A 19,455-nucleotide genomic window follows, 5' to 3' on the forward strand; every position below is an offset into this window, starting at 1 on the left:
TGCCCTAGTACAACATTAACTGTTGACAGATTTCTGTTTTTGTCATTTTCACACTATTTAGTCTGCCCTGGTACAAACATTAACTGTTGACAAATGTCTGTATTTGTCACTTAACACACTTTAGTCTGCCCCTGTACAAACATGGAACTGTGACAGATGTCTGCCTTGCTTCTTCACACACTTCAGTCTGCCCTAGTACAAACATTAACTGTTGACAAATGTCTGTATTTGTCATTTCACACACTTTAAGTCTGCCCAGTACAAACATGAACTGTTGACAGATGTCTGTACTTGCTACTTCACACACATAAGTCTGCCCTAGTACAAACATTAACTGTTGACAGATGTCCGTTTTCTTGTCATTTCACACACTTTAGTCTGCCCAGTACAAACATGAACTTTTGACAGATGTCTGTACTTGCTACTTCACACACATAAGTCTGTCCCAGTACAAACATTAACTGTTGACAGATGTCTGTATTTGTCATTCACATATTAACTGTTGACAGATGTCTGTATTTGTCATTCCCACATGAAGTGTTGACAGATGTCTGTATTTGTCACTTCACACACATCATCAGTCTGCCCTAGTACAAACATTAGCTGTTGACAGATGTCTGTACTTGTCACGTCACACACTTCAGTCTGTCTCAGTACAAACATTAGCTGTTGACAGATGTCTGTACTTGTCACGTCACATGCTTAATTATGCCCAATACTGTAACTCTAATAAATAGCATTTCATTTTTGAACTCATTGTTACTGAGCATACATGTATAACACACAATACTACAGGATGTATGTGGGAGGGACTGTTGGCTGTTGTGTGTTTCCCTCAGGCTCTGCCCGGTTTCCTCTTACCATAATGCTGGTTGCCGTCATATGAGTGAAATATTCTTAAGTACAGTGGAGAACACTAACTCAATAAATCCCATAAATACAAGCATATGCCACACCTGACTTTATCATTGTATGCACAAATTCGTAAATATGGCGTACTCTCAATGACTGCTCAATATCTGTTCATATTAACCCCACAGAGACTGTATAGATGTCATGTCACCAACACCTAAGGCACATTCAACACTCATGTATTTTTAAACTCTGCTAATTATCAACACCTGAAAACTAGGGTTCAGCACATTTGTGATCGATTTTCAGATGATGTTTTTGCTGGCAGTTGTCACAGGCCAAGCTATATGGGGTGAAATGGTGACTTGCATGCTACAAAATATAGTTCCCAATTAAAGTTGAACTCTTCCCTATCTTAAGCTGACATTCCCTAAAACTATGCCTCTATAATGTTGCCAATATCAATCATTCTTATCTGTCATATCCACTGCTGGGTCACAAACTAAATACAGTCACATGCATTAGGTGTTATCAAAAGATAACAAAGATCTAACAAAACATGACAGATGCATCTAAGAAGTCTGAAGTTTGTCTTGTTAAACCAGCCAGTAGTGACATATATCACTTTGGGATAAATACAGTGCACCAGGAGCCAATGCAGCCTGAAACTTTCATCTTCTGAGCTGTGTCAGCCATGCTTGTCAAGGACTGTCTTACAGAAAATTACTACCGACTGTTGTCAATACAGAATTTTAATTTCTTGTGAATCAAGAGTTCATAACAGGCATGCCATGTGATTGTTGTGTAGAACTGAAGAAATAGCACACTAGAACTAGTCTGAATGTAACCACTGGCCTACTGTGTATAACCACCTAGCTATCATTTATTCTCCATTGACACATCTGTGTGTTTCCTGTATGCCCCTACAATGCTGTACATGTAGAAAATATAGTCCTTAAAATCACACATCAACACCTACAATGTAACTTGCTCATACTCTTTTTTTCTACAAAACCATTTCCTAGCTGCCCAGGGCTTTAGGTTTCATGCCATACTGTTCTGTCATAGAACTGCACTGTTCCCATGTTTCAGGCTTGTCTCAGTTTTGACCCTGTACATGCTGCCTCACTGGACCACAATGTCACAGACACCAAAAATGACACTGGCATACCATTATGCTAAGTGTCCAACAAGGAGGTGATACTGATATATGAATTGATACTGAAACTGCTAAACCCCTGGTGCTAATCAATCAATCAATCAATCAATTAATCAATCAATCAGCTAAGACTAGTCTACCACAATAAATCTACTCCTCACCAACCTGTATGATATCTATCTACTTGCTCATGCACCAGACAAGGACAACACAGACAACCTGTTGTGTGCAGATCAATCAGAAACCATGCCTTACTCATTTATCCCGCCTCTTCCTGGGTACAGTCAAACACACACACACACACACACACAAGCCAGCTATAACTACAGGTAAGCCACTAGGCCCATACAGTACACACCTGTCTTGTTGTCACCCTTGGCCTCACACTGACCTACTGTCAAACAGAAAACCTCCACAGATCAACACAAATTCACCGCAATAAACCAAGAAAAACAACGAAACAACAACAACAACCCCCCCCCCCCCCAAAAAAAAAAAACCCACAAGACGAAAGGCCACAAAATGTTTACACTGGAATCTTACACCCTGACAAGTCAGGCCACGTTTATTATGTTGTGTTTATTTTGTAATGACAACATCTATATAAAGGTTAACACAAAATTTAGGTACAAAAGATGCAGATCTTGGTGCACAAAATAGAATGTAACTATAGAAAGATGTGTGAATCCCCTATGGGGTGTCAAGGACACTTTGCTTGAGGGTGTCAGGAGTAATGTTTATGCTAACTGGAACAGAACTGGTTCATGTACAAGCAAACATTAACTAGTAGATGGTATCCAGATTGATATGTTTTTGTCATGTTTCCAGAGGCCGTGTTACCAAAGTTTCTGAAGACTCTGATGAGGTACACACCTGTCAGTCCTTCTCACAAACACTTAGCCCTTAGCCATTAACCAAGACAATGAAGAAAATGTCCCAGGCTTGGGCTAACCATAAAACCAATTATTTCTGATTTATTGTTTCTTTTATTTGCTAAAATATTAAAATTCTTCCTTCTCACAAAATATCAATCAGCAAAATATCCTTAGCTGTCAGGAAAATATCTAAAATAGTTTATCTTCAATGTTTATTACCTCACTCTTCATTAATTTAAAATAACCTTTGGACATATTTATTGGACACCATTGCTTTTTCCTCATCTGCCTTTGTTCGACTTCCAAATCAAAAACCCATGGTAATGACACCATGGAAAATGCTTGTTGATCATTTAAGCCACAAGAGCTATTCTGGAATAAAAATCAATATTACCATCGACGTCTTTAAATTTCAGGCCTTCTACAACTACAGTAATATGATATGTGGACAGACAAATTAACAATCAGCAATTTACAAAAAAATGTGTCTTGCTCGCTAATTGCCATAAAAGATCAACTAAAAATTAAACGATACAGCACCTAGAAAGAAAGGAAATCAGTATTTGGATATGAAATCATCTAAAGCAAAAGCAACAATACAAAAACATCTCCCTAAAACTATCCAGGGCAAATTTAATAGTCATTTATTCTTCAGTTTGGAAATTAGGTATTTTGACATGTATTTCAGAGGAAGAATTTCTCAATTTTTATTGCACAGGCATTTTTTTCAAGTCAGAAAAATCCTCACAGATGGAGTTTCATCTAACCATATAAATCTGGGTAAATGGGGTAAAGAAGCTGGAATGTTGCACTTCCTGTCCGGGTGAACCTTCACACAAGCGGATCTGCACAGATAAGTCACTATGTTTTACATGATTCGACTCTACATGGATACGGACACATCAAAAGGACAGTAATTCACTTCCATCTTATCATATGGTTTGCCAGGACACCAGACTGATGAATTAAACAACCGATTGATTTTCACAGCTGGTTGTCTGCTACAAAAATAGAAAATCTTTCATGCCTAAGAATTCCAGTCTAAGTTGTGTACTGATCATCAACGATTTTACCATAAAACATTTGAGGCAAACTGATAACTGCTGGACTCATTCAATAAAGTGAACAATAATGGTTAATCCAGCTTGGACTTAGTTGTCACTGCACAGGAAAATGTACCAGGCATTAGGCTACATATGTCATCCTTTTCAGGCATTTTAAATTTCAAACCTAACCTCCTCATTGGTTTATAAACCTTTTAAGACACTGAATAATACAGTTTCACTTCAGACGTCAATGTGCCAAGCCTAGCACTTAATCCTTTCTTTTACTACAGCATCATAATACACTACTAGCACCTGTGGTATCTGGCACCAAAGAATGGAGTTACAGCCTTTGTTTGACCGTCAGCAAGCTTACCACTAATCATGTTACTCTGTGGAACCTGTCAGTCAAACACAGCTATAATTCCCTCCCTGTACTTTCTCTGAGGTACTGGTGCATACTAAAGCTTAGATTGGTCAATATGTCATCGCTCTCTGTTTGGACTGAGCCAAGCGAGTTTAATGACACTGTTCTACTGGACTGACAAACCTCTAAGCTTGTCTGATAACAAGCATGAAGAAGGTCAAGGTCAGAAATGAGGCATGATGAAAATCTTACCTGAGTCGTGTGTGAACAAAGCCTGCTTTGCTTCCTCCATGTCAATGCTCAGGTTTTCTTGCTCAGAAACCTCTCGAATTAGCCGCTCGAAAATCTCTGTCATTCCAGTTTCAGGCATGTCCAATAGAAGCACAGTATTCTCCAAGAATATTTCCAGATCACGAAATCCACGCACCTCAGCGAAAAAATCCTTGAATGGTATTCTCTGAAAATTCAAACAGAAAATATTCGCAAAACGATATATAACCACATACAAGTATAGTGTTTTTCATTTCATTGATATTTCTTGGAGATTATATCACTCTTAATGCCTGCAGTTTAATCCTTCCTAAACCAAATACAAATCAGCTCTAGGCCTGCTGTAGTATTTATTGTAGTGCCCAGTGAGGAGGAGGGTTAACATGAGGGGGAAGAGGGTTAACATGAGGAGGAGGGTTAACACGAGGAGGAGGAGGGTTAACATGAGGAGGATGGTTACCATAGGGAAGAGGGTTAACACAAGGAGGAGGGTTAACATGAGGAGGAGGAGGGTTAACATGGGGAAGAGGGTTAACATGAGGAGGAGGGTTAACACGAGGAGTAGGAGGGATAACATGAGGAGAAGGGTTAACATGGGGAAGATGGTTAACATGGAGAGGAGAACAGTTAACATGAGGAGGGGAAGAGTTAACATGAGGAGGACGGTTACCATAAGGAGGAGGGTTAACATGAGAAGGAGGATTAACACGAGGAGGGTTAACATGGGAGGAGGGCTAACACGAGGAGAAGGGTTAACATTAAAAGGATGAGGGATAACATGGGGAAGAAAGTTAACATGTTAACATGAGGAGGAGGAGAGTTCATACACATCTATAATATTAATCCAATGGCTGTAATTGTCCAGCATTTATACAAAAGGGAAAATAACTGGCAAAAAGACAATCAAGGTGGAGAGAATTAATAATATTAAAAAAAATTGCACAGTTCTCAAATAATACCAATTAAACGTCTATTTCTAAACCTAATGACGTTAGATTGTAATTTAGATGTTTCCCTGTTCAATCATGGATTTCAATAAGCATTACCATGTTCTGCACCACAGATCATCCCTGCCATATCACAGTTTAGTGAACAAGATCATGTTTTCTCATGTCAGGTCGTGCTGTAGGTCATATCTTGCCATATCACAGTTTAGTGAACAAGATCGCGTTTTCTCATGTCAGGTCGAGCTGTAGGTCATATCTTGCCACATCACAGTTTAGTGAATAAGATCGTGTTTTCTCATGTCAGGTCGTGCTGTAGGTCATATCTTGCCATATCACAGTTTAGTGAACAAGATCATGTTTTGTCATCTCAGGTCGTGCTGTAGGTCATATCTTGCCATATCACAGTTTAGTGAACAAGATCGCGTTTTCTCATGTCAGGTCGAGCTGTAGGTCATATCTTGCCACATCACTGTTTAGTGAACAAGATCATGTTTTCTCATGTCAGGTCATGCTGTAGGTCATATCTTGCCATATCACAGTTTAGTGAGCAAGATCATGTTTTCTCATGTCAGGTCGTGCTGTAGGTCATATCTTGCCATATCATAGTTTAGTGAACAAGATCATGTTTTCTCATCTCAGGTCATGCTGTAGGTCATATCTTGCCATACCACAGTTTAGTGAGCAAGATCATGTTTTCTCATGTCAGGTCATGCTGTAGGTCATATCTTGCCACATCATTGTTTAGTGAACAAGATCATGTTTTCTCATCTCAGGTCATGCTGTAGGTCATATCTTGCCATATCACAGTTTAGTGAACAAGATCATGTTTTCTCATGTCAGGTCGAGCTGTAGGTCATATCTTGCCACATCACTGTTTAGTGAACAAGATCATGTTTTCTCATGTCAGGTCGTGCTGTAGGTCATATCTTGCCATATCACAGTTTAGTGAACAAGATCATGTTTTCTCATGTCAGGTCGTGCTGTAGGTCATATCTTGCCATATCACAGTTTAGTGAACAAGATCGCGTTTTCTCATGTCAGGTCGAGCTGTAGGTCATATCTTGCCACATCACAGTTTAGTGAATAAGATCGTGTTTTCTCATGTCAGGTCGTGCTGTAGGTCATATCTTGCCATATCACAGTTTAGTGAACAAGATCATGTTTTGTCATCTCAGGTCGTGCTGTAGGTCATATCTTGCCATATCACAGTTTAGTGAACAAGATCGCGTTTTCTCATGTCAGGTCGAGCTGTAGGTCATATCTTGCCACATCACTGTTTAGTGAACAAGATCATGTTTTCTCATGTCAGGTCATGCTGTAGGTCATATCTTGCCATATCACAGTTTAGTGAGCAAGATCATGTTTTCTCATGTCAGGTCGTGCTGTAGGTCATATCTTGCCATATCATAGTTTAGTGAACAAGATCATGTTTTCTCATCTCAGGTCATGCTGTAGGTCATATCTTGCCATACCACAGTTTAGTGAGCAAGATCATGTTTTCTCATGTCAGGTCGTGCTGTAGGTCATATCTTGCCACATCATTGTTTAGTGAACAAGATCATGTTTTCTCATCTCAGGTCATGCTGTAGGTCATATCTTGCCATATCACAGTTTAGTGAACAAGATCATGTTTTCTCATGTCAGGTCGAGCTGTAGGTCATATCTTGCCACATCACTGTTTAGTGAACAAGATCATGTTTTCTCATGTCAGGTCGTGCTGTAGGTCATATCTTGCCATATCACAGTTTAGTGAACAAGATCATGTTTTGTCATCTCAGGTCGTGCTGTAGGTCATATCTTGCCACATCACAGTTTAGTGAACAAGATCATGTTTTCTCATGTCAGGTTGAGCTGTAGGTCATATCTTGCCATATCACAGTTTAGTGAATAAGATCGCGTTTTCTCATGTCAGGTCGTGCTGTAGGTCATATCTTGCCATATCATGGTTTAGTGAACAAGATCGCGTTTTCTCATGTCAGGTCATGCTGTAGGTCATATCTTGCCATATCACAGTTTAGTGAGCAAGATCGCGTTTTCTCATGTCAGGTCGTGCTGAAAGGTCATATCTTGCCATATCACTGTTTAGTGAACAAGATCATGTTTTCTCATGTCCGGTCATGCTGTAGGTCATATCTTGCCATATCACAGTTTAGCGAACAAGATTGCGTTTTATCATGTCAGGTCGTGCTGTAGGTCATATCTTGCCATATCACAGTTTAGTGAACAAGATCATGTTTTGTCATCTCAGGTCGTGCTGTAGGTCATATCTTGCCACATCACAGTTTAGTGAACAAGATCATGTTTTCTCATGTCAGGTTGAGCTGTAGGTCATATCTTGCCATATCACATTTTTGCTGTTATGTAGTACTCTGGTGTACCACACAATGGTTATGTTGTACTCTGGTGTGCCACACAATGGTAATGTGGTACTCTGGTGTACCTACAATGGTTATGTGGTACTCTGGTGTACCCTACAATGCTTATGTAGTACTCTGGTGTACCCTGCAATGGTTATGTTGTAGGCATATACACTTGCTTAACTTAATTACCCACTGGCTTCCTCTCCGACCATACGTGGGAAGGTCTATCAGCAACCTGCGGATCGTCGTGGGTTCCCCTGGGCTCTGCACGGTTTCCACCAACCATAATGCTGGCCACGGTCGAATAAATGAAATATTCTTGAGTATGGCGTAAAACACCAATCAAATAAATAAATTAATTACCCAATAAATTAGTCACAATACTCACCTCATGTCTGCCGTGTACCAGAGAAACACGGTCATCTGGAAGAGAGCAGACAGACAATATTATACAAGCCACATTTTTACATCTTATATTGATTTTACCACACCTACATGTACATGTATATCAACTGACTTACATCGACACTGTCAATTGACTTACATGGACATTGTCAACTGACTTACATCCACACTGTCAATTGATTTACATCCACACTGTCAATTGGCTTACATGGACATTGTCAACTGACTTACACGCACACTGTCCATTGACTTTGATGCTATACCCATTGACCTGAGGGGTGGGTGGGTGTCTGAGGGACACGGGGAGATGATGAGGTGATCCCAAGAGGTAACAGCATACCTGGACTGTGCGAGCACTCTCAAACAATTCTTCACAGACCAAGTTGTTATTAAGTAAAATGGAAGTTGGCCAACACGTTGAATGTAGAGGTAGAGTATGTATAATACTACACAGGGGCATGAGAACTGGACCTATACACAATACAGGCAATGCTGCTCGGGGCTGGAATTCACCAAGCTTTAACTAGTGCCACATGCCTACAGTTTCTAACCTTCAACATGAACTTCCCTGCACAGTTTTTTGTATTCCTCAGTTTTCCCCTTCGACAAGCTTCCATGACAACTTTCTAGTTGTAAAACCTAGGGAGCTGATGCTTTGCAGGACTTCCCTGGACATTTTTTCCATGGTTCCCAAGTTTTCCCCTTGGACTTCCATGACAACTCCCTGTTTGTGCAGCCTAGGAAGCCCATGGTTTAAGGACTTCCCTGGGCATTTTTTCCATGGTGCCCAAGTTTTCCCCTTGGACTTCAAATGACAACTCCCTGTTTGTGCAGCCTAGGAAGCCCATGGTTTAAGGGCTTCCCTGGACACTTTTTCCATGGTTCCCAAGTTTTCCCCTTGGACTTCCATGACAACTCCCTGTTTGTGCAGCCTAGGAAGCCCATGGTTTAAGGGCTTCCCTGGACACTTTTTCCATGGTTCCCAAGTTTTCCCCTTGGACTTCCATGACAACTCCCTGTTTGTGCAGCCTCGGAAGCCTGTGGTAGTTTAATAATTATGCCCCAGGAGGAAAGGTGAGAAATTTCCACAGTCGGCCAAATGCTTATTAACGTAATACCACGTACGAAACCAAAATGAACCGTTTGATGTGTCCTTTAATCTCAGAAATCCCATGCTGATTACCATGATGGTTCTGACACGGATGTCACGAGGAATTATGTATGATGTGGAATGATCCTGAAGAAAACAGAAGCCTATTTGTCATGTAATAGTCAATACATGGGGATGACACCACCGAGAGGAAGGAATAGTCAATACATGGGGATGACACCACCGAGAGGAAGGAATAGGCCATACATGGGGATGACACCACGGAGAGGAAGGAATAGTCAATCCATGGGGATGACACCACGGAGAGGAAGGAATAGTCAATCCATGGGGATGACACCACCGAGAGGAAGGAATAGGCCATACATGGGGATGACACCCGGAGAGGAAGGAATAGTCAATACATGGGGATGACACCACGGAGAGGAAGGAATAGTCAATACATGGGGATGACACCACGGAGAGGAAGGAATAGTCAATACATGGGGATGACACCACCGAGAGGAAGGAATAGTCAATACATGGGGATGACACCACGGAGAGGAAGGAATAGTCAATACATGGGGATGACACCACCAAGAGGAAGGAATAGTCAATACATGGGGATGACACCACCGAGAGGAAGGAACAGGCAATACATGGGGATGACACCCGGAGAGGAAGGAATAGTCAATACATGGGGATGACACCACGGAGAGGAAGGAATAGTCAATACATGGGGATGACATCACGGAGAGGAAGGAATAGTCAATACATGGGGATGACACCACCGAGAGGAAGGAATAGTCAATACATGGGGATGACACCACGGAGAGGAAGGAATAGTCAATACATGGGGATGACACCACCGAGAGGAAGGAATAGTCAATACATGGGGATGACACCACCGAGAGGAAGGAATAGTCAATACATGGGGATGACACCACCGAGAGGAAGGAATAGTCAATACATGGGGATGACATCACGGAGAGGGGGGAATAGTCCATACATGGGGATGACACCACGGAGGGGAGGGAATAGGCAATACATGGGGATGACACCACCGAGAGGAAGGAATAGTCAATACATGGGGATGACACCACCGAGAGGAAGGAATAGTCAATACATGGGGATGACACCACCGAGAGGAAGGAATAGTCAATACATGGGGATGACATCACGGAGAGGGGGGAATAGTCCATACATGGGGATGACACCACGGAGGGGAGGGAATAGGCAATACATGGGGATGACACCACGGAGAGGAAGGAATAGTCAATACATGGGGATGACATCACGGAGAGGGGGGAATAGTCCATACATGGGGATGACACCACGGAGGGGAGGGAATAGGCAATACATGGGGATGACACCACCGAGAGGAAGGAATAGGCAATACATAGGGATGACACCCAGAGAGGAAGGAATAGTCAATCCATGGGGATGACATCACGGAGAGGAAGGAATAGTCAATACATGGGGATGACACCACGGGAAGGAAGGAGTAGGCAATACATGGGGATGACACCACGGAGAGGAAGGAATAGTCAATCCATGGGGATGACACCACGGAGAGGAAGGAATAGTCAACACATGGGGATGACACCACGGAGAGGAAGGTCTTGTCAACAGAGCCAGCACTGTACTCAGAGGGGCTAGAGAGTCCCATTGATAGATGGATGTCTTAGGCAGCTTTGTTTAAAGGTTTTGTCATTTACGACACCTTTGATGGAGACCCACTCATGACTTGCTCCCTCCACCATTAACACCACAATTGGGGCTTCCACATTATCACTGCATGGAACAGGTTAACCGGCTTTGTATTCTGAATCAAACAAGCCATCATACTTGGCATACGTCCTGCAGTCTTAAAAACGGTTGAAACACAAGGTCGCATCTTGGGGAATTGATTTTCTATCATGAATTTTTTTAAATGAAAACTATAAGTGACATGAGGGAAAAAAAAACCTGAACAGCTGAGTGGCAAGTGAACAGAACAATCAAATGCATGAACAATCAAAGCATGTGTCCTTAAAGAAAGAACAGTTGTATGACGAAATAAACCATCATGAACGAAATGTAGTGAATGTGGATGAAATGTAGTGAATGTGGATGTAGTGAATGTATACGAGATGTAGTGAATGTGGATGAGCGGAAGTGAATGTGGATGTAGTGAATGTGGACGAGATGTAGTGAATGTGGACGAGATGTAGTGAATGTGGACGAGATGTAGGGAATGTGGACGAGATGTAGTGAATACAGATGAGAGGTAATGAATGTGGACGAGAGAAGGGTGAATGCAGATGAGATGTATTGAATGCAGACGAGATGTAGTGAATGTGGAAATAATGAATGTATACGAGATGTAGTGAATGTGGACGAGATGTAGTGAATGTGGACGAGATGTAGGGAATGTGGACGAGATGTAGTGAATACAGACGAGAGGTAATGAATGTGGACGAGAGAAGGGTGAATGCAGATGAGATGTAGTGAATGTAGACGAGAGGTAGTGAAAGCGGACGAGATGTAGTGAATGTGGACGAGATGTAGTGAATACAGACGAGAGGTAATGAATGTGGACGAGAGAAGGGTGAATGCAAATGAGATGTAGTGAATGTAGACGAGAGGTAGTGAAAGCGGACGAGATGTAGTGAATGTGGACGAGATGTAGTGAATACAGACGAGGGGTAGTGAATGTGGACGACAGAAGGGTGAATGCGGATGAGATGTAGTGAATGCAGACAACCAGAACTACTCTAACCAAGATGCATTGTTTTTCATAGCATGCATGTGTACCCTAAGTGCCAATGTCACCACACATAAACAGGAATGTACATCCACCCCTGAATGATATATCCATTTCCTCTCATGGACATGCACTTTGTTCAAAACAGCAGAATTAGAGACCATAAAATATTTCCTTTTACTTTATGAGTTATATTGTTTCGGGAGAGGTAAAAGTAAATCGACGTCTAATGATGCCAGGACACCATATGGTGAAGACAGAAAGCCGGTTGGAATTCCCCTTGGGAATGATTTGTGACCAGTTGTAATAAACCATTGGTGACAAGAAAATCTATAACCCTAAGCCTGCCTAACAACTGATCCTCTCACCCGTAATTAGCCAGTCAGTGTTTAGATCACATCTATCGTGTCAGCTTACACAAAGCATGAAGCTTCATCACCTCTACCTGAATGTTCCCACACATAAAAACTGTACACCATGTTTAATTACCCATGTACACTTCTAACAGTACCACCTGCTGGTTATTGCAAGGGCAATAGGGAACCTTTTCAGTGATATGCCCATTAGAAATCAATAGGGAACCTTTTCAGTGACATGTCCATTAGAAATCAATAGGTGATATGTCCATTAGTGATATGTTTTCAGTGATATGTCCATTAGAAATCAATAGGGAACCTTTTCAGTGATATCTCCATTAGAAATCAATAGGGAACCTTTTCAGTAATATGCCCATTAGAAATCAATAGGGAACCTTTTCAGTGATATCTCCATTAGAAATCAATAGGGAACCTTTTCAGTGATATCTCCATTAAAAACCAATAGGGAACCTTTTCAGTGATATGCCCATTAGAAATCAATAGGGAACCTTTTCAGTGATATCTCCATTAGAAATCAATAGGGAACCTTTTCAGTGATATCTCCATTAAAAACCAATAGGGAACTTTTTCAGTGATATGCCCATTAGAAATCAACAGGGAACCTTTTCAGTGATATGTCCATTAGAAATCAATAGGGAACCTTTTCAGTGACATGTCCATTAGAAATCAATAGGGAACCTTTTCAGTGATATCTCCATTAAAAATCAACAGGGAACCTTTTCAGTGATATGCCCATCAGAAATCAACAGGGAACCTTTTCAGCGATATCTCCATTAGAAATCAACAGGGAACCTTTTCAGTGATATCTCCATTAGAAATCAACAGGGAACCTTTTCAGTGATATCGCCATTAGAAATCAACAAGGAACCTTTTCAGTGATATGCCCATTAGAAATCAACAGGGAACCTTTTCAGTGATATCTCCATTAGAAATCAATAGGGAACCTTTTCAGTGATATCTCCATTAGAAATCAACAGGGAACCTTTTCAGTGATATCTCCATTAGAAATCAACAGGGAACCTTTTCAGTGATATCTCCATTAGATATCAACAGGGAACCTTTTCAGTGATATCTCCATTAGATATCAACAGGGAACCTTTTCAGTGATATCTCCATTAGAAATCAACAGGGAACCTTTTCAGTGATATCGCCATTAGAAATCAACAAGGAACCTTTTCAGTGATATGCCCATTAGAAATCAATAGGGAACCTTTTCAGTGATATCTCCATTAGAAATCAACAGGGAACCTTTTCAGTGATATCTCCATTAGAAATCAATAGGGAACCTTTTCAGTGATATCTCCATTAGAAATCAACAGGGAACCTTTTCAGTGATATCTCCATTAGAAATCAACAGGGAACCTTTTCAGTGATATCTCCATTAGAAATCAACAGGGAACCTTTTCAGTGATATCTCCATTAGATATCAACAGGGAACCTTTTCAGTGATATCTCCATTAGATATCAACAGGGAACCTTTTCAGTGATATCTCCATTAGATATCAACAGGGAAACTTTTCAGTGATATCTCCATTAGAAATCAATAGGGAACCTTTTCAGTGATATCGCCATTAGAAATCAACAGGGAACCTTTTCAGTGATATCTCCATTAGAAATCAACAGGGAACCTTTTCAGTGATATCTCCATTAGAAATCAACAGGGAACCTTTTCAGTGATATCTCCATTAGAAATCAATAGGGAACCTTTTCAGTGATATCTCCATTAGAAATCAAGAGGGAACCTTTTCAGTGATATCTCCATTAGAAATCAAGAGGGAACCTTTTCAGTGATATCTCCTTTAGAAATCAAGAGGGAACCTTTTCAGTGATATCTCCATTAGAAATCAACAGGGAACCTTTTCAGTGATATCTCCATTAGATATCAACAGGGAACCTTTTCAGTGATATCTCCATTAGATATCAACAGGGAACCTTTTCAGTGATATCTCCATTAGATATCAGCAGGGAACCTTTTCAGTGATATCTCCATTAGATATCAACAGGGAACCTTTTCAGTGATATCGCCATTAGATATCAACAGGGAACCTTTTCAGTGATATCTCCATTAGATATCAACAGGGAACCTTTTCAGTGATATCTCCATTAGATATCAACTGGGAACCTTTTCAGTGATATCTCCATTAGAAATCAACAGGGAACCTTTTCAGTGATATGTCCATTAGAAATCAACAGGGAACCTTTTCAGTGATATCTCCATTAGATATCAACAAGGAACCTTTTCAGTGATATGTCCATTAGAAATCAAACGCTTACACAAAAGCATGCATAGAATGTTTTCTCTTTCTATATCCATTGTGTAAAACATTCATCATGTTTCTTTCTTCAAAGCTATGATCTTAGTTAACAGTGAACAGGTATCTCTACGATTATGATAAATGAGCACATATCTTCTTCATCTCCATCTCGGGTAGTAATATATCATTATATTTCTTCTCAGCAGGCTGGCCAGCCAGAAGGTGAGACAAGTACCCGATACACTTCATGCATGTGTATAGGTCTAACTGGCAACTCAGTGCAGTCAGCTGTTACTTTCATACTGTCTTCTATATACAGTCATCGTTCTCCATAGCATAAATATTACCACAAACTCAGCTACGAATTACGTCCAGCAAATTGCTTTTTATTCCGCCTTGGTTCACTTTACACCCTCATATTGTGTTAATGTGGCTATATGTGAGTGGAAATAGACGACCTCATACAGGATCAATAATCTATCGATTCAATTATAAACACTGTAAGAAATAAAGACACGAGCATGATTAACTTATCTGATCCCATTTCTCACTTAATACTATCACTTGTACGTATCAGTTAACCCTTATGCTTCGGGTGTCTGGTCCTGTCTGTCCTATCTAACATCAGTTCTCATTACAACTCTATCATCTGTATATATCAGTTAACCCTTTTGCTATGTGGTGTCTGGTCCCCCGATCTGTCTGTCCTATCTGACATCAATCTCATTACACCTCTATCATCTGTATATATCAGTTAACCTTTAGGCTACGTGGTGTCTGGTCCCCCGATCTGTCTGTCCTATCTGACATCAGTTCTCATTACACCTCTATCATCTGTATATATCAGTTAACCCTTATGCTACGTAGTGTCTGGTCCTGTCTGTCCTATCTGACCCCATTTCTCATTACACCTCTGTCATCTGTATATATCAGTTAACATGTAAAAAAAAACATGCTACATGGTGTCTGATCCCCCGATCTGTCTGTCCTATCTGACATCAGTTCTCATTACACCTCTATCATCTGTACATATCAGTTAACCCTTATGCTATATGGTGTCTGATCCCCCGATCTGTCTGTCCTATCTGACATCAGTTCTCATTACACCTCTATCATCTGTATATATCAGTTAACCCTTATGCTTCGGGTGTCTGGTCCTGTCTGTCCTATCTAACATCAGTTCTCATTACACCTCTATCATCTGTACGTATCAGTTAACCCTTATGCTATATGGTGTCTGATCCCCCGATCTGTCTGTCCTATCTGACATCAATCTCATTACACCTCTATCATCTGTATATATCAGTTAACCTTTAGGCTACGTGGTGTCTGGTCCCCTGATCTGTCTGTCCTATCTGACATCAGTTCTCATTACACCTCTATCATCTGTATATATCAGTTAACCCTTATGCTACGTAGTGTCTGGTCCTGTCTGTCCTATCTGACCCCATTTCTCATTACACCTCTGTGATCTGTATATATCAGTTAACATGTAAAAAAAAACATGCTACATGGTGTCTGATCCCCCGATCTGTCTGTCCTATCTGACATCAGTTCTCATTACACCTCTGTCATCTGTATATATCAGTTAACCCTTATGCTACGTGGTGTCTGGTCCCCCGATCTGTCTGTCCTATCTGACATCAGTTCTCATTACACCTCTATCATCTGTACGTATCAGTTAACCCTTATGCTATATGGTGTCTGATCCCCCGATCTGTCTGTCCTATCTGACATCAGTTCTCATTACACCTCTATCATCTGTATATATCAGTTAACCCTTATGCTTCGGGTGTCTGGTCCTGTCTGTCCTATCTAACATCAGTTCTCATTACACCTCTATCATCTGTACGTATCAGTTAACCCTTAAGCTATATGGTGTCTGATCCCCCGATCTGTCTGTCCTATCTGACATCAGTTCTCATTACACCTCTATCATCTGTACGTATCAGTTAACCCTTATGCTATATGGTGTCTGATCCCCCGATCTGTCTGTCCTATCTGACATCAGTTCTCATTACACCTCTATCATCTGTATATATCAGTTAACCCTTATGCTTCGGGTGTCTGGTCCTGTCTGTCCTATCTGACATCAGTTCTCATTACACCTCTATCATCTGTATATATCAGTTAACCCTTAGGCTACGTGGTGTCTGGTCCTGTCTGTCCTATCTGACCTCAGTTCTCATTACACCTCTATCATCTGTATATATCAGTTAACCCTTATGCTACGTGGTGTCTGGTCCCCTGATCTGTCTGTCCTACCTGACCCCATTTCCTGACCCCACGACAGCAAACGTCTACCAACAAACACCACCCACCCACTGCGCCCCAGGCAAAGTTACCTATCCTTAGCACATATACACTGATCTGTGGTTACATTCTAACCTACAGAGCTACATGGAAGCTAGGCTGTCTCACAGGTATCCACAGGTACGAAGAAGTAACAGAAACTGTGCTATCATGGGCTAGCTATGTGTCAATTCCATTTCTGTGTAACTGTTTCCCAAGACAGACCACACTTGTATCTCTGTGTCATTTTCAGTGGCATGAAACGGACGTCAGCATGAGAACATTCTGTGATAACAAAAGTAACATATTAGTGTGCATGTACTGAAAATGGAAAGTCAATTTCCATTATTCCATCTTCTTATGTCTCCTTAGCAATACTGTCAGGCAGGCCCAAGGGATTCTGTAGGTCGTGAAATTTATTAATTTTCTACCATAACAAAAAATTAGTTTTTCTGTATCTTTTCAATCCCTCAAGTCTAACCCACTGACTTCCTCCACAATTGTAAGATTCTCTATTAAATAATCCTAAGGACATTTTAACATTAGTAATTATTTCTACGAATACATCCTACATTTCTGATTAAATAACATCCTTACAGTAACCAATTTTGTATTAGACTGTCTATATGTAGGATCAGACAGTGGTCTACTGAATATATGAAACAAACTGTTCCATGACATTATTTTCACATTTCTTCAGGCAAGGTCTGCAGTTTCCATGGATTAATAGAAACTGGCATCTTGCTGATGCCATCAAGCCCAGTGAGAGACACCCCAGAGAACAACAGCAAAGGCCTATCTCAGCTGTTCAATATGCAATACTTGGCGGTTTGATAAAAAAAAACCTCAGACTGATAACCGCAATAAAGCTATCTATACTTAGATAGGTTAGAGGTGTCAGGTTGTGTGCTATACCGCCCAGTCTGAGGAAAGCAGCTCTGGACTACAGAACTACAGTCGAAGTCTGATAAACATAGATCATTTCCACATAAGATTACTTAATTAAGCGCGAACCAGCTGGATACAATGATGTTGGTTCAGTCAGCCGGTTTTTCACAACCTCACTTTAATCATCAACAGCTATTCCGTTTTGAATAAAAACACTGTTCTCAAGAATATTTTACTTATACAATACTGGCCAGCAATTTGATTGGAGGAAACCGGGCAGTGGTCAGCAATATGGTGGGAGGAAACCGGGCAGGGGTCACCCATGTGGTGGGAGGAAACCGGGCAGAGCCCAGAGGACACACCATGCACGACCATCCACGCATTACTGGCAACCTCTCCAAGTACCTGACCAAGAGAATTTTGACCACTTAATGCTCCACCAGATGTTGCTTAGGTTCGTCTTCTGGTTAGGCCATTAATGACAGGATGACCTTCATAACTCAACTAATACAACTAATCTACTCAACACACTGCTTGTGCCCGTGTCCCTGTCTGATTCTTTCCAATCCTACAGTCACCATTATAATAACAGCACTGATGGAGATGGTGCATGACTTAACATTGCCAGAAGAATATTTTGATACTACCAGACACCTATTTTGGACAGTTTTTTTTTTATATTTTCCAGTACTGAAAATATAGGATCAACAGAAGGTTGTATTTATTTTGAGTGAATGTATGTGGTCTCAGAATCTGGTTGCCTTTTTCCATACTGCACGCTTGTTACCTGCTTATTGTATTTGAACACAGGTCTATAAGCTTTTACATTGAACAGGTATTCATTCACCGTGCTTATTTTAGGCAGATATTGATTTATTTAGTGCACAGTTATCAGTACAAGTAATGATAAGTTAAAATTGTTTAAGATTTTAGAGTTTATAAATGTGGGTGTTTCATACACTCTGATAAATTTTTTGCCACTTTCTCATTTCTTGGTCAGGTGTAGAGACTTGCACCATTTGAAAATGTGTTGTTACAATTCTCTAACAAATGGTTAGAAACCCTAAACACTGCAATACCTCTGTGGGGCGAAAACGCAGACATTACTAAGTTACCGGGAAAAGAAACGGACTGAGAGAAGGCAGCTGTCTGGAGCCCTGATGACATCACATAGAACATCTGGGGGGGGTAAAGGTGGTAGTTAAACATGTACACCTCATCCTCATGCAAATCACTGAATACTCTTATACAAGAAATGGGTAAATTTACATATACATGTATGTGTAACTAGGATTCACTGGAGAAGCAATTCAGTTGTCAGTTCTGTGGACAACACAAAATTCCAGAAAAAAACCCCATAAAAATGGCTAAAATCACATGGAGCAGAGGAGAGACCTATGGCTGAGAACATGGCCTCTAGCAAACTTTCTGGCACACTATGACTATGCGTAATATCAGAAGGAAATGATTAAAGAAGCCTAGTAAATATTCAGTTTTCTGTTAATGATCCAGAAATAACAGTTTCTGCCCAT

At 40.8% G+C, this 19,455-nt stretch overlaps 1 protein-coding gene across 3 annotated transcripts in view; it reads right to left on the reverse strand.

Annotated features, from left to right (window-relative positions):
- The window catches only part of LOC135481234 (solute carrier family 4 member 11-like), a 91,785-nt gene that overhangs the window by 33,947 nt on the left and 38,383 nt on the right, over positions 1-19,455 (reverse strand). For all 3 annotated transcript variants that reach the window (XM_064761064.1, XM_064761063.1, XM_064761066.1), the window contains 2 exons: positions 8,262-8,296; positions 4,549-4,753 (listed from right to left, as the gene is read on the reverse strand). In XM_064761064.1, coding sequence (XP_064617134.1) covers positions 4,549-4,753; positions 8,262-8,296 — 240 coding nt within the window. The remainder of the gene's footprint in view (positions 1-4,548; positions 4,754-8,261; positions 8,297-19,455) is intronic.

Source organism: Liolophura sinensis, unplaced genomic scaffold, assembly GCF_032854445.1.
Source record: "Liolophura sinensis isolate JHLJ2023 unplaced genomic scaffold, CUHK_Ljap_v2 scaffold_14, whole genome shotgun sequence".
NCBI lineage: Eukaryota > Metazoa > Mollusca > Polyplacophora > Chitonida > Chitonidae > Liolophura > Liolophura sinensis.